The 16020-nt window shown below is 42.3% G+C and overlaps 1 protein-coding gene across 6 annotated transcripts in view; it reads right to left on the bottom strand.

Moving 5' to 3' along the window:
- Window positions 1-539: 539 nt before the first annotated feature.
- Window positions 540-16020, bottom strand: part of LOC127450811 (G patch domain-containing protein 8-like) — an 80778-nt gene continuing 65297 nt past the window's right edge. For 3 of the 6 annotated variants that reach the window (XM_051715183.1, XM_051715184.1, XM_051715185.1), the window contains 5 exons: window positions 7075-7142; window positions 6894-6980; window positions 6252-6395; window positions 5989-6119; window positions 540-5787 (listed from right to left, as the gene is read on the bottom strand). In XM_051715183.1, the coding sequence (XP_051571143.1) occupies window positions 1875-5787; window positions 5989-6119; window positions 6252-6395; window positions 6894-6980; window positions 7075-7142 (4343 nt within the window). In that variant the 3' untranslated portion in view covers window positions 540-1874. The other 3 variants (XM_051715186.1, XM_051715187.1, XM_051715188.1) reach the window with 3 other exon arrangements.

Genomic DNA, 16020 nt, shown 5'->3' with positions numbered 1-16020 from the left:
AGGCATTTGTTAAAATGGTACCTATGGGGTAATGTGTTTCAGTGGCTTAATTAATGGTGATAGTAAGCTTTGCATTCAAATGCAGGAAACATTATCACATAGGTCTCAGTGAACCATGAGGGTAAGGAGATTTCTTAAAATAAAAATCCAAGGGAGCACTAGCAAAGAGAACCCACCCTTCAAATCAAAGAATCAAAGAATCAAAGAAACAGTCCAGGATTTTCCCCTCTGAAGTTCATATTTATGTTTCCAAAAGTTTACCAAAATATTTTTTTCACTATATTAAATGTTCTCAATATTAAAGCGTGTTCTGGCTTATTTATACCTTTAAGAAAATATGCATAATGTGCTGCAGTTTAAGTAATACATTTACATTCTTCTAAAATATATTTAGGCATATTAATTGATCTCATTCAAGTTGTAGAATGCAACAGGTTATGGCGGTTTGCATCAAGAATTGTCCCAAATTTCTGGTATGCTGTTAAATTAATCTAAAATAATGTTAAAATACATTAAAAATATCACACTTTTACACCAAGTGATTACAACTCAGTTTTATTTGCTGATGCATCAAGAAGGACTTAAAAAAGCTAATGTCATTGCTGCAATTTACAGTACAATTAATGTCACCAAAAGTTGTACAACATTCTGCAGTCCCTCCACTTTCCAAAGACTCCCCTGACCTCTGTAATACCAGCCCTGATCATGTTTATGATATACTTTTTTTTCCATTTTCATTTCATTATTCTTTTTATTAGCATTTTTAAACAGGTGTTATCAACCTTTATTTTACATTATCGTTTTACTACAAGTTTATTTACACTGAACTAATTGTACAGAAAGACAACCAAAACATTTTCCAAAAAAGAAACAAACACTGAAAATAATTTAAAATAAAATAGAAAATAAAATTATTGCAGAACACAATCATACAGTTGTTACAAGATGCAAAAACAGCATCTGTACATTTTTTCAGTGCAATATTTCACAATTTTATAAACGAGTGATGTGAACCCTCAAATTCCAAAGTGTAACCTAGTATGCAGTTTCAACAGCCTGTGACATTATAAAAATGTGTGACATCTACATTTGTGATGTCTATATTCCATTCACTATTTTCAGATAATTTATAAACCAACTAGAAAAAAAATAGGTTTACATAGTTGAATGCCAAGTATGGCTTTTAATCTTGTTCAGGTTTTGTGGCACCATGGTATGGTACTCTAATGATAACTGGTATGAGCTAAAAATGACCAAATACTATGTTAACCTTGCAGTGGGCCAATCGTCAAATTCATCACAGCCTGGTTTTTGAGAACCAGGCACAAGTGTATCTTTGCATATTCATACAATGCGTTAATTCATAAACTCTCAAGAATGTTTAGTACACAGAAAAACATTTTCCCCTATGACCCTCTAAAACTGCCCATGGCCTACAGCCATCCTCTGGATACACATCAGACAATGAACAAAAATGACATACCATAGAAAACAAAAGATATGCCAGTGGTTTCTTGTCCTTTATATAGTTGTAAGATCCAGGTCCTTCACCTATAAATCAACCCTTGCATTGGTACCATACTCCTTGAGGGAATTTACTGTATATGATATACCACTAACTGCCAACCAAGCTCCTGGTCCTAATTTCACATGATTTCCATCACATTACAATCTCAAAAGGCAGCCGAGATGATCTTACTCTTATTCTTTAAATATACCCATAAACTTTCCTACTGAGATCCCCTTACGGTAGCAGAGTACGTAGAGGACAGAGGATTTTGGGTAGTCATAGCATGCCACCCACTGGCTAAAACTCTTTACCCTTTCACACTACTGGGCCTGGTCCTCTTTATATGAAGAGCGGGATGCAATTTTCAGGAGCCATGGTTTGGAGGGTGTTGGAGGTCCTGCCCTGAGAAGATAGGGTGAAGAAGGGGGTGTAGTTGCAGGGCAGCCGCTGCTGCTGCAGTGGCTGGCCGATGGGTAAAGAGAGTTGGGTAGAGGGCAGCATGGGGGACATGGTGTAGAGCAAAAGGGGTGTGATGGAGCGCAGAGGCTGGTATAATATGTATTGGTTGGCCTGACAAAAAGGCAGTGTGGTGAGATGGAATCAGGCCTGTGTGTCCTAAAGAGTGACCCAATGAATGGCCTAAGGAATGGCCCAATGGTGACAAGGAGATAGGGGTTAGATGATGTTGAGGGATATGGTGAATCTGGGCAAGTTGGGCATGTGCAGGGTGATGATGGTGTGGGGTATGGGGATGAATGCCCATAGCAGCAGCATGATGCTGCAGGATGGCATGCTGCATTGTGGTAAGGGAGGTAGCAGATGCTGCAGAAACTGTGGGTTGCTGGATGTGAATAGGCTGCAATGCAGCTGGTGGAGGCGGAGGTGCAGGGGCAAGGTTAGCAGCTGCTGCCAAGTTAGCTGCTGCTGCAGCAGCTGCAGCTGAAGGGAAGCTCTTCACCTGCTTGGCTAATAGCTGCTGTTGAATGTGCTGTTGAGCTGCTTGCTGCAACTTGCTGTACTTTTCCACTTCCTCTGGGGTAAAGGTGATTGGTTGACTTTCTAAAGGTGCAAGTCCATCTTCTTCAGCTTCCATGCCTATTTCCCCATCCTCCATAGTGGGTGCAGGGTAACCAGCATAGGCATGCATAGTACTCTGTGGACCCATATCAGGCCCCATCAGATGTCCATCCAACATGGGATTACTGGGGTCTTGCCTTGCCTCACCTTGGTATTGTGGCATCATCATAGCCGGATCATGCTCATATTGTTGCTGAGACTCATGAAAGACCTGTGGGTCTGAGGCTGGATGTCTGGTCTCCTCGGTCACTACAGCATTTGGTACAGCCTCCTCTAACTGCAGCTTTTGTTGTTGCTGTTGTTGGACTGGTGGCTGGGGTGGAGGAGGAGGAGGGGGAAACTCACGAATGGGTTCTACCAAGATCACTTCACTACTATCAGAATTTTTCCCCTGCTCTGACTTTTCACCTTCAATTAAACGTGTAAGAGAAAATAATGGCAGTTTCTTTCCAGCCTGGAATTTACCAAAGAGGGGCAAAATACTTTTGTTTCCAAGGACAGGGGGGAGCTTGGGCCCAAAGTATCCTTGTGGAGGGTCCTTGATCTTAATGCCTGGCTTGGTGCCAGTTCCAGACTCATCCCCTCCTTTTCGAGATTGGATTTTCTCCAGTAGCTGTCGAGCAGTGAATGAATTTCTATGTTCTGCAGCAACTCCGTCCTCCTTTGAGGCAGCTCCACCACTACCTCTAGTTCCTTGTGCAGATGAAGAGTTGCTGTTTCGGGTCTGTGTGCGGGAAGAGGACCTTGGAGACTGGGAACGGTAAATGCGTGACCGGTTGAAATCACGTCGTTGTGTGGCACTGTCAGATCGGCGGTTGTGACCGTGTCGAAGTGGAGATCCCTTAGTGGAGCTAGATGAACGACTAACAGAGCTACGGCTGCGACTATAACTACTGCGTCTATAGGAGCGAGCGCTGCTGCTCCTACTACTGCGACTAGAGCTGCGGCTACTACTCCGTTGGTGTCTCCGCCTATGATGTTTCCTGCGGCTATGTGAGCGTGAGCGGGAACGAGAGTCCTCAGAGGAAGATGAGGAGTAGTTCCGTCTGTGAGACCGGCCACTATCACGCCTCTCATAGTCTGAATCTGAAGAAGGTCTTCTTGATCTGTGGCGATGTTCTTTATCACTATAGTCACTATAACTGTCTGAGTAGCTATGACTACGGTGGCTGTAAGCACTGCTCCTTGCAGAGGAATGCTCGGAGCTACTTGAATAGGATCGACTGCGTGACTTCTGACCTCTGTGGCGTCTATGGTTACGGTCGCCTCCACGAGATGATCTACTACGTGAATGTCCTGATCGTCCAGAATCATCACTGTGGTGTCTGCGCTGCTCACGTGGCGGTGTGGAGCAATGGCGAGCTGGTCGGGAACGCTGAGAGGATGATCCTCCATCCTCCTCACTGTCACTGCTGGGAGGTTGACCTCCACTTAAGCTCTTCCGGGCTGAGGCAGAACAAGAGGCAGCAGGTGCGCTGGGGTCAGATTTAAGGCGTTTAGAAACATTGCGCTCCTCTGCAGAGCTGGGCTTTTCTGCACTGCTTTCCTCAATTCCAGAACACTGTGAAATCTTGTGGGATCGTTTTCTCTTTCCTCCCTCATGGGAAACTGTTACTACCAATGACTGGGCAGAGGACACTCCATCTTTGACCCCCTTGTCTTTCTCTTTTTCCTTATGGTCAACTCCCTCTTCTTCATTTTCCTCAGCATCAAGTGGTTTATTTTTGCTTTTCTTTCTTTTATGCTTTTTTTTCTTTTTAGTTTTCTCTCCTGGCATCTCATTCTCTAACTCCCCCTCCACTGCTGCTTTTTCTTTTTCACTGCATTTAGAATGCTTGCTTGATTTCTTGTGTTTCTTCTTCTTTTTCTTTTTCTTAGACCCTCCAGACACATCTTCACTACTTGGTAATTTCTGTTCTTTGTTCTCATTTTCAGCACCCTCCTCTTTTAAGGATGTATGTTCCTTTTGATCAGTATTTGGTCCTGCTACCATTGTGGCAGTGCAAGTCTCTCCAATAGTGGCAGGAGTAGTATCCATGTTGTCAGACTTAGATCCCTCTCCTCCATCAGTGCTAACTGGCTTGGCAGGTTTGCTGTTTTTGCCTGCCCAGTTTCCTTTGTTTCTTGACAGCTTGAAGTCAAAGTAGAGAGGATTACAACTGTAGGAGAGAGATGGCTGAGCCTTAGTGAACTCCAGCAATTCAGAAGGCCACTGCAAGGTGGTGCTTTCATCCTTACTAAGCACAGGAAAGAAAGGCCCAGATGGCATGCGAGGACCTGTGTCTGCAGACTCAGACATTCCTTGCTTGGTATCAGCTGGTTGAGAAGAGATATCTAAAACTGCTGTATTACTTTGCCCCGCTGGGGTACTACACGATTCTTCCTCTGTCTTCATTTTGGTTGATGTGGGAGAAGGATTTGTGTTTTGCTCTTCTATACGTTCATTCTCAGTCCCTTTTTCAGATTTACTGCTGACTTTTAGATGTGTTTGCTCTCCATTTTCACCTGCTGCTGCCTTCTCATCTATCTCACCATCCTCTTCTTCCTTACTGGCACACTGGTCTGAGGCCTTCATGAAAAGCAGAAACTGGAAATGGGGCTTGACCCGACAGTGTGCAGGAGGTACATAATGGTAATACTGTGGTTCCTGTCCAGAGTAACCTTCCTCCTTTTTCATCATCATCTTTAGCTTATTCAAGGTGGAGGCGAGGGTTTCTCCATCATCTGGTTGTGACTGTTCATCCTCACCACTGCCACCTCCTCCTTCGCACCCACCTCCTGCTGTACCTTGTGGGCTATCAGTGTTAGATGCCACAGCTCTTTCTTCTCCTTCTGTCTTTTCTCCTTCCTCTTCCTGACCTTCTTCTCCCTCCATTGACTCCTCAACATGGTCTGCAAAGACAGCTGCAGCTGTCTCAAGTTTGACGGGGGCTTTTTTGGCAAAGGAGAAAGAGACACTGACTTTGGGAGCCTGTGAGCCTCCACAGGGTGTTGGGGAAGAGCTAGTTTTGTTGAAGCCAAAGCTGATAGTAGGGGATGTTCTAGGGGAGCCTTGACCACCAACACCACAGACTCCTTTATCTTCACTAGTTTCTGTGTTGGAATCAATTGTCATAGGCACACCATCCATGGAGTCTTCTTCCTTCTCACCACCTACTGTCACTGTGGTGGGTTTAAACATAGGGCCACTACCAGCGACACTAAAATAGAATGGTCAGGAAAAAGAAAACATCATGGCTTCTATTTCATTCCTCTGAAAAGTAAAGTTAACATTGTTGACATGGACATATCTGTAAATGGACAGTAAAATGCCACAGTGAAAACATGTGCTATGACCTTGTGCTATGATTGGTAACACTTCCCAAAAACCCATTAGAAGATAGACTTAGAATTTAACTTACTGATCTTGCTGCTTCCTTTGTTCTGCCAATTCATGAAGACGGCGCAGCATCTTCTCCTGTTTCTTGCCATCCTTTCTAGAACGAGACGACACATTCCGAGCAAACTCTCTCTGCTTCAACTCCTTTAGTCTCTGTAGGATTAGACAGAGAGAAAGGAACAATAATTTACTGAGTCAAATGAGGGCAAGGTGGTGTGGTGTCACAAGGTGAATTCATCTTTGAACATAAAGAAAACATGTCATGCCCATGTGAATCTCTCATACCTGTTTGTGTGCATGGTCATAGGAATTGATGTGATTGTCAAACTCCTGATGTTTCTGATATTGCTTATCACACAGCTCACAGTAGAAGTTGGCCCTCAGATCCTCCAGAGCTTTGGCTATGGCTTTCTCCTTTTCCGCATAATCCTACAAAACACAAAACAACAAATAAAAAAAAATTAATGGAGGGAGGTTGAGCGCATCTGAAAATTGACAATTTTTCGGCGTTATTGGAAAAAGGCAATGCGAATCTGGACTTATGGACTGTACATGTAGGATAGTTTGATAGGGTTTAAGATGTCAAGTCTGTGCATTGCGTGTGAAGGAGAATGCAGAATACATTTTCACATTTATCTGCTGATAATGAGAGAGAGAAGTAAACTCTAAATAGGGTACCCACAAAGAGCAGTTATTTTTTTGTGTGTGTTTATTTGTTTGAGCTGCAGTGGAACAAGGAAAGCTTTGTGTCTGTCCAAGGCTAGCGACTGTGAAAAATCAGTCTTAAACATCCACAGATTTACTCTACAAAAAAAAAAGAGGGAATTGAGGAGTACTGAAAAGAGATGATGACAGGACAGAGAGGAGATGATGAGCAAAGGGTCGACACATAAATGAAAAGAGAGAGCTCCTATTACAGAATTTCACCTTGTATTTTTGGCGCAGTTCCTCTGTGTCTTCTTTTTCTATCTCCAACACCCGGCGCTTCTCTGTGGCATCTTCTGCATAGTCCAGCTGTGGGTGTGCACACATACAGGTTAGAGATGCCTAAATTAATATATTCACATTCAGTACAGAGTAAGAAAAGCACACACAACCATCATCTCACCTCCATCTCCATGCGCCCCATTCCCATGACATCATATTTGAGGACGATGGGCACAGGGTCAGTCCGTCCTGTGAGTTTGGGGGGGAGAGGCAGAGAGAGAGAAATGGGACAGAGGTTAGACTCATTCAGACAAAAGAGAACACTTGGGGCGGGACAGCCTGCTTAGAGCACAGGGTGCTGGGTTAGAGAGACTGCCTTCAAGTGCAAGAGACCAGAAAGCTACAGTGAACCAAACTCTAGCCATTCTCACAGCTTCATGTGCAGCTCTCTTTTAAAATGCCATTCCAGTTGCTGCAATATGATTTTAATTAAGGCTAGTTTTCATTTTGTTTACCATTTGAGTTTGCTGCCAATGTTTTTTGTTTTTTTAAACAACTAACTGCATAGGAACTGCATACACAAACACTATAAAAAAAGCTTTCATTAAAAGCGAGGGACTGAAAACGAGGGGAAGGTGGACTGAAAATTTTGTTTTATATTTTGCAGTATCTCTATAGTGGCCTGATTGCTGTGGATTGTCTTTTTCTACCTTTCTTACTTCCTCACTTTTTTCACATTATCCCCCATAACTCTTTTTTTTTTTTTTTTTACCAACCTATCACAATGCAGTTCCGTCCAACTCATGTTCTTAACTCAGGGCAGGAAGCATGTGGGTTGCCAGAGGGTGTGTTTAAGAGAGGGAGGAGTAATTAGTATTTACTGCATCATTTCGCAGTGCTGCGACAACAATGACTTCCTGATCCACAGCATGTCCTTCCTGTATGTCTTACATATCCATTATCCTCTTCAGACTCTTAGACCATATGCAGTTTAAACCCCTGCAGGTCCACCTAGATGCAAATGAAGGTTTATGTCCCCCATGATATTATTGTTTTACTGATATAAATAGCCTGTCATATTTTTTTTTTAAATATATATATATACACAAGCTGTGAAAAGACCTAGATCAGAGGAAAAGTAACATCAGAACAAATGAACAAATCAGAATGATACAAAAAAAAAAAAAGAAAAAAAAAAAAAGACAAAACTACACTGAATATTGACACATAATTGCTTAATCCACTCATAACCAGCCAAACGAAGCAAAGAGAGAGAGAGACAGACAGGGAGGGAGACAAAGAGAAAAGAGAGAATAAGGACACAAGCACTGAGCTACAGCAGCAGTGATGTAAAAAAAAGGCCAGAGGTTGCCGTGGTGCAGGGTTGGGTAAAGGATGTACTTACCTGGGAGTGTGGGGATGGGGTGGGGGGGTGGCAAACATTCAGACACGGAGACAGAAAAAGGTGGGTGGGGGTCTCAAATAAAGGAGAAAGAGGCACAAGAATTTGCGGTTGCATGGAGATCACCATGGTCAGTTAATCACTCTCCAATTAATTATTTGGATTTCAGTAAATTCTGTCAGTCTTCTTTTTTGTCAAATTGTATTTATTCTTTTGTGTGTGCGTGGGGGGGAGCTGGTTCGATTAAGTTTTAAAAGCAGGGTCAGTTCATACCCTTGGGCTGATGTGATAATGACAAAAGGCAACAGGGAACACACTTGTGAGTAGCACAAATTATATGACATGATACAGCACATATGTGAATAGTAATTTCTACATTAAATTAAATAATGCCGCAAAAGGGCTAGGAATTAGCATGAGTTCTGATTATCCACAGCTACTAGAGATGCAGAAAGCCCTGTCACATTATGGGAATCTCCTTATACTATCAACATAGTGTTATCGGTACAATGGTAAATAAGCCAAGTATAAAAACGCTGATAGGTTTGCAAAACTTAGTGGAAAATATAATTACCATTGTTACCCTGTTGAACTACCAGTAGAATTAATTAAGTATTTTATATTTCACAAAATTAAAAATAATTAAGGAACCAGTAGTATGAAGCCAGACATTTTGAGAAAACTATGTTTGTGTCACCACAGATGACTCATTAATTCCTAGCCCTTGAGTAGAAAAAGACGCACATGATTTGGAAACCTTAGACTGTCTAATTTGTGGTAGAGAGAGAGAGAGAGACAGGAGTTTCAGCCCAGTGGTATAATTGTTCCAGTAATGAAATGATAAAGGAGCGTGTGCGGAACAATAAAGGCCTGATGGGACTCCAGCCCCCACCATACCTTACAGAAAAGTGCACTGTGGGATTCACCCTACCACTTGGGAGCACTAGAGCTTTTCTAAACAGTCAAATATAGAAAATCTCTATAAAAAATTACAACTATATGTATTAGATATCTGACTTAACATGAAGGTATTCAAATATCTGGTATTGTAATTAAAACGGGGAATGTTTGAAACTTTTTCTTGTCATAATTAACAGATAATTGGTGTAGTCTAATTATGGCATAATTTGAAGATCAATTACCTGCGTGGTTAGAGTATGTCTGATCATTTTCCCTTAAAGGTAAGGGGGAATCCCAAAATCAGGCCCAAAGTCAAATCTCAATCCTTTGCCTTCCCAACAATCACAGTCTTTAGGAACAATGTGAGGTCAAAACTAGCATTATGCATTCCAGTGAAAACATAACGAGACTGGACGAATAAAGTGCAATGCAACAAAAAAGGGGAAGTGAAACTAAATACCCCCCCACAACTGGAAACAAACAGAATGAGAGTGTTCTAGAATAGTGCATTTTGAACACTAAGAGACGGGCAGCAGAATGAAGACTAATACAAAGAGAGGTAGAGACAGTTTAAGCCTATTAAACACTGGTGCTCTGATGATGAGAGTCATATCAAAACAAGAAATGGGGGAAGTAAAATCAAACAAAACGAAAATGAAAGCATAAATCAAATCAAAATAAAATAACCAATTCAATCAGGGGTAAAAATAACATTTACCACTAAGTTTACCATCAGCACAACATGGCCAGGATCATAATGCTGCAAAAAAGAAACACCAATTGGTTAAGCAGGAAGACTGAGGCACAAAGAGAGCGTTCAGGGGTAAAGGGTTAGGGGTCGGGTTTGAGTGCAGGGGCTTTGGTGTACCCCCTACCATTGGGCCGGAGTGATTACAGGGATGCCCTCTCACCATCCCCAACATTCCTGCTCTCCTTCTCTTTATTGCCCATTTCAGAACATAGAAATAGTACTATTATGTCAGGCGTTCAAGTTCCTCCAAGACAAAGAAAAAAGGATTCAGTTACTAATTTCTGACTCAGTGTTTTGCTGTGGACTTCCATCTAAAACATAAGTCTCCCCGCTATCCTTCTCTCATGGTCCTAAAGCTGTCCACGCTCTCGTTTCCCCTCTCTTGATTGATTGTCAACAGAAATATACCAGCCATCACACAATCCAAAAAAACACCCTCCTCCCAGCTTCCCCCTTTCTCCAATCCCTCATGTGTCTCAAAGTCTCCGCGTAAATGTGGTTCTGAGACAGAGAGACCATCATATGCATACTTCATCGCGCAGCTGTACAAGCTATGAGAAGCATACACTGTGACTGAGCTTTTAGCAGCGCATGGTATTTAGAGGACTAAATCTATTTCACTGCCGTTTTCCTCTTGCCATTTATCTAGAATAAATTCCAATCTGCTTTTCAGTCTCTTGTGCTGCTGAAAACTCAGGTTCACAAGACTGGGTCTCTACAGCCAGCATGCTTTGCAGGAGAGGGGGAACGAGATGGGTCAGGTAAGGCTTAAGTGTATACTTATAAGAGAAGTGGATGCAGGCAGGATGGTGTGAAGAATTCTCCCTGCAAGCTAAAACACCTTAGCCCCCACCCCTTTTTGTTTGTGACACACATAAACACACACTCTCTCATTACATACAATTTCCACTCCCACATGTATCACACGTGTTCATTCACTTCACAAAAGTAGATGGAGGCAGATAGGCCAATCAAAGGCGGAAGGAGTGGGAGAATGGGCGGGAGATTGAGGCTCATTCTGCAAGCCATTCAAGGGGGATCATGGGAAAGAGGCAGAATCATGTTTACAGCCAATCAGAGAGCCCCATCTCATGTTCTCAGCCAATCAAAACACCCCCCAAATCGCAGCAAAACATATATTAAAGTAATATACAAATACTATTCTAATATAGGTGAATTCTGAGCACAATCAAGAGGAAACATGTAAAAATACATTAATGTTTACTGATTTCATTTTGGTATGAGTTTCAAATCATTGTGCTGGTATTTTGAGCAGAGAACGTTTAGTGAATGTAAGCGAACAGAGAAGAACTAAGAGAAGCCGTTAGGCTACACTGTGAAAGGGGGAGTTATTTCATATTATATCAAGAAAAAAAATCCACACACACACACTTACTCAAACATACACACAGACATACAATGGGGGGGAAGTCCTACAAACCTTACCTAAAAACAAGAGTAAAAAAAGAAAGAAGAGTAAAGAAAAACAGTCAATACAATGGAAACTCAAAGCATTGGGGAGACATTTCAGTAAATTCACACTCCGTACCAAGGCTCTGTCCAAAAGACAGAGAAAAGGAAAATGATGAGGTTCGAACACCATGGCATTAGCACCAGAATGGGTCAACAGATGTGTTTTTGTTTGTGCGTGTATGCAGTCAAGTCTAAGATTAGTGCATTCTTTCAAACAATTAAGACATCTCAAACAAACACAAACGTAAGATCAACATAATGCAAATATAGCCACTTTACTGAGTCAAAACACACATACACAGGTCAACTACTTTTGAGAAGGCTTGACTTAGTTTCTTCACAAGTTCCACAAAACAATTTGCATTTAATTTGCAGTGCATGCTTTTCAAAAGCACTCTCATGCTGCCCCTCCCTCGTTCTTTCCCTGCAAAATGGAACTAATCTACGTCATCATGCTCGCTGCAAGCTCCGGGTTTTTATCTGATCTGGAATCTTTCTCTCTCGCTGCAAATAAACTCAGACCCTCCCAGTCTGCTGTGTATTAAACACAAACAATTGGATGACAGGATGAAGACAACTAAAAAGAAAAAATTCAGATCTTTTGAGTCAGTGTTGTTGGTGTTTGGGTCTTGCCAAGCTAGAAAACAGATGGGCGGCCCCAGTGCACACTGGAAAGACTCCTAATCTGTCACACACTTGACTTGGCTGGGATGACAACCTCTGGCTACAGCTACTTCCTCCGGCTCCACAGCACTCGAAGATCCAAGAAAACAGCCAATGGAGTCTGTGTTGCTAAGGCAAAGCCCAAAAAGAGAGCTGCCATTCTGCTTTCTGCCATCACTGATTAGGGAAACTCTTTTTCTGAGTAGGGCTGGGCGATGTACGGTATTTTTTAATACATTACAATGATTTTGTTGGCAATATACAATAAAGCCACACTGTAAATATTACAATGCTATGTTCACACCGCAGCTGAATGTGGCCCAAATCTGATTTTTTCACCCACGTGTGACAGATCTGTTAATTGGATGACAGTGTGAACAGCCGAAAGTGCTTTGAATCTGATATTTTCGAATTAGATCTGGGACACTTTCATATGTGGAAATAAATAGGATACGCATCTGATTTTTTCCAATGTGCCTTCAGTGTGAACAACTAGGTCGGGTTTAATGTGATTTTTACATTAATGTAACTCTGCATTCGACATTTGAAGGCTTGTTTTACCACGTTTATAGGCCTGTTAAAGTTTAAAACTTTTAGTTGTGAGAATTTTTTTCTAGTTAATGCATTCAGTTCCTTTTCAAAAGGAAAGAAAAACATTATAGTCTTCAATTACTTATGGATTACACATCCTAAAATATACCCACAAAAAGATACAGACAAGATTTTTGTAACAGTGCCATTTACTTGTGTCACTTGAGCAGAAAATGCAGTTTCTAGGCTATATTTCTCAAACTGTATCAAAACTTGATTCGAGCCAGTAAAATCTGACACAATTATTGATCTCTCTAAAATAAGATTTTATAGTGTGTTTTGTTCATAATTTTATAAATTCTTGAGCTAAGATGCTAAATAAATTCCATTATACAAAGACAGCAATTGTCCTGTGTTTAGCAATATTTTTCGAAAGGGATGAACTGCTGAACATTCGGCAGCACATATAGACAATCTTTTCCTGGTTTTTGAAACTTTGCTGACATTTTAGCCAGAGGCACAGATGTGTTGTTAAAGAGACGCAGAAGAGGGAAACGAACTGGTGTGCTGGTCAGGCTTTGTGACCAATACGGCTTTCGAACAGCACTGCCGAGTATTCATCTAGCGAATCTCTGCTCTCTTCCTAACAAAATGGACGAACTACATCTCCTCACCTGTACAAACAAGGACTTTTCAACCTCTGCTGCTCTTGTGCTTCACAGAAACCTGGCAGAGTGAAGCCATTCCGGACAGCACGTTACATCTGCCGGGCTTTCAGCTGTTCAGAGCAGATCGCATCGCGGATTTAACAAGAGGCGGTGGAACATGCATTTACATGACTGAAAGTTGGTGTACAGATGTAACAACATTAAAGATGTGCTGTCCTAATTTGGAAGCGCTGTGGAATAACTGTAAGCCTTTCTCCTCGCAGCGGGAGTTTTCCTCGCTTATTCTGGTGAATGTTTATATCCTGCCACACGCGTGCGTAAATGTAGTGCTGGAACAGCTGGCTGATCAAATCACAGACATGGAACAACAATACCCAGATTCAGTTATTATTATTCTTGGGGATTTTAACAAAGCAAACCTCACACGTGAACTGCCCAAATACAAACAGCACATTTCATGCCCAAACAGAGGCAGAAATATACTGGATCACTGCTACAAAACAATAAAGGATGCATATCGCTCTGTCCCTAGAGCAGCTTTGGGAATCTCTGATCACTGTCTGGTTCATCTTCAAACCTACAGGCAGAAACTAAACCTGTAATAAAGACTGTAAAGAGATGGACCAATGAAGAAGAGCTGGAACTACAAGCCTGCTTTGACTGCACTGATTGGAGTGTTTTTGAGGCTGCAGACACCAATCTGGACGAGCTCACAGATACTGTGACATCATATATCAGTTTCTGTGAGGGTATATGCATTCCTACTAGGACTTATTTAACATACAACAAAGACAAACCGTGGTTTACAGCAGAACTCCGGCAGCTTCGTCAGGCCAAAGAGGACGCTTACAGAGGTGAGGATAAAGTCTTGTACAATCAGGCCAGGAACACACTGAATAAGGAAATCAGAGTGGCTAAAAGAAGCTATTCTGATAAGCTGAAAAACAAGTTTTCAGCTAATGACCCTGCATCAGTGTGCAGTGGCCTGAAAGACATTACTAACTTCAAGAGGCCTTCCTCCAACACTGTAGGGATCCAACAACTGGCTGATGACCTGAATATATTCTACTGTAGATTTGAAAGGCCCAATCTCACACACCACACCCACTCTGACCTTCACTTCACACAAACACCTCCAGCTACCCCGCTCCTCCCACCTCCTGCTACAAAACCTGCACTTAAGATCTGTGAAGGGGTGTGCAGTGTCTTCCGAAAACAAAAGACAAGGAAAGCACAGTGCCCAGATGGTGTTTCAACTGCTTGTATAAAACCCTGTTCTAACCAACTGGCCCCCATCTTCACACTGATCTTCAATAGATCACTGGAGTAGGGGAGTCAGGTGATGCCATGCAGGGTCCGGATGTGTGAACGGCGAGCTCTGCGCACTTTGCTAGTTTTAATACTTGTGTCATAAACCAGTGAGATTCGATACACCCTGATCCTTAACTGTTCTAGGAAGACAATATGTCAAAGAATTCAAAATCCTCGGGCTCTGGAGACATTAAAATACACTTACGTGCTCAAGCTGACGCACCCAAGCAGGCCGCAAGCCCGGGAGCCGATTTGGCCTGAGAAGTGAGGGAAATTCGGCATGAATTGTTGAACATGTCGGCAATGCTGATGAAGGTCGTTGCTGACTTGGAGGATCTTGCTGTAATACGTCGATCGATCACTGCCATGGAGACTAAATTTACTGAGGTGGTTACAAGAGTGGGGGATGTCGAGAAACGGATCGATTATTTGGAGTCATCGGAGACGGAATTAGCTGCTAATCCGCTAGGGACCAAGGTGGATTTGGAGCGCGTCTGGGAGAAGTTGGAGGACTTGGAGAACCATAACTGGCGGAATAATGTCCGAACTGTTGGAATTTCTGAGGAAGAAGGTCGGGATATGGTGAAATTCCTGGACAGGCTCTTTCCGAGTCTGCTCGACATAACAGGCCAAATTGAGCGAGCTCACAGGGTTCCGGCTCGGCGATCTGCTGAGGGAGACAGGCCCCGATCAATTCTGGTGAAATTTCTAAGATCATCCGATAAAGATCACGTGTTACTCGAGGAGTAAGGGAAGGCTTTCTTGGAAGAACCATAGAATTTTCATGTTCCCAGACTTTGCGAATTCGACAAGAGAGAAACATGATCGATTCAAGGAATGCAAGAAATTCTTACATCAACAGAAGGTCGCTTTTGCACTGATGTTCCCGAAAATGCTCCAAATTGAGAACAGATGATAAGGATGGCCGTAAATTATTTACATGTCCCCAGCAAGCAATGTCCTTCATAAAGTTAATAGACTAAGCTGTTTTGTGTGGTACTCACATTCCAGCCAAGTGCACAGACTCACTGAACATTCACTTGACCGTCCGAGTAAACAGAGTGCCTTTTTTGTTTCTTTTTGTCCTGGTTCTGCCTAGTGGCTGGAGTTTGTTTTGTTTAGTAGCACTCCTTCAGGACAGTGTTGTGGATGAATCTGCATGTTCTTTGTGCTTATGCCTCCTATTGGTTGGAGTTTGTTTTGTGGAGTAATTCTTGCAGGACATTGAGTGATTGGGTAATTTGTTGCACTCATGTAGCAGTCGAATGGGCCGGCTCACTGAACATTCATGTGACTGCCTGAGGAGACTGAACACAACTTCAGGACAGTTATGTGGATGAATCTACATGTTCTTTGTGTTTATTCCACCTATGGCTGGAGTTTGTTTTATAGACTATCTTCTGTTGAGTAATTCTGTCTCACAAAATT

The sequence above is a fragment of the Myxocyprinus asiaticus genome, chromosome 13, assembly GCF_019703515.2.
Source record: "Myxocyprinus asiaticus isolate MX2 ecotype Aquarium Trade chromosome 13, UBuf_Myxa_2, whole genome shotgun sequence".
Taxonomy (NCBI): Eukaryota; Metazoa; Chordata; class Actinopteri; order Cypriniformes; family Catostomidae; genus Myxocyprinus; species Myxocyprinus asiaticus.
This window is presented reverse-complemented; position numbering and strand designations above follow the sequence as displayed.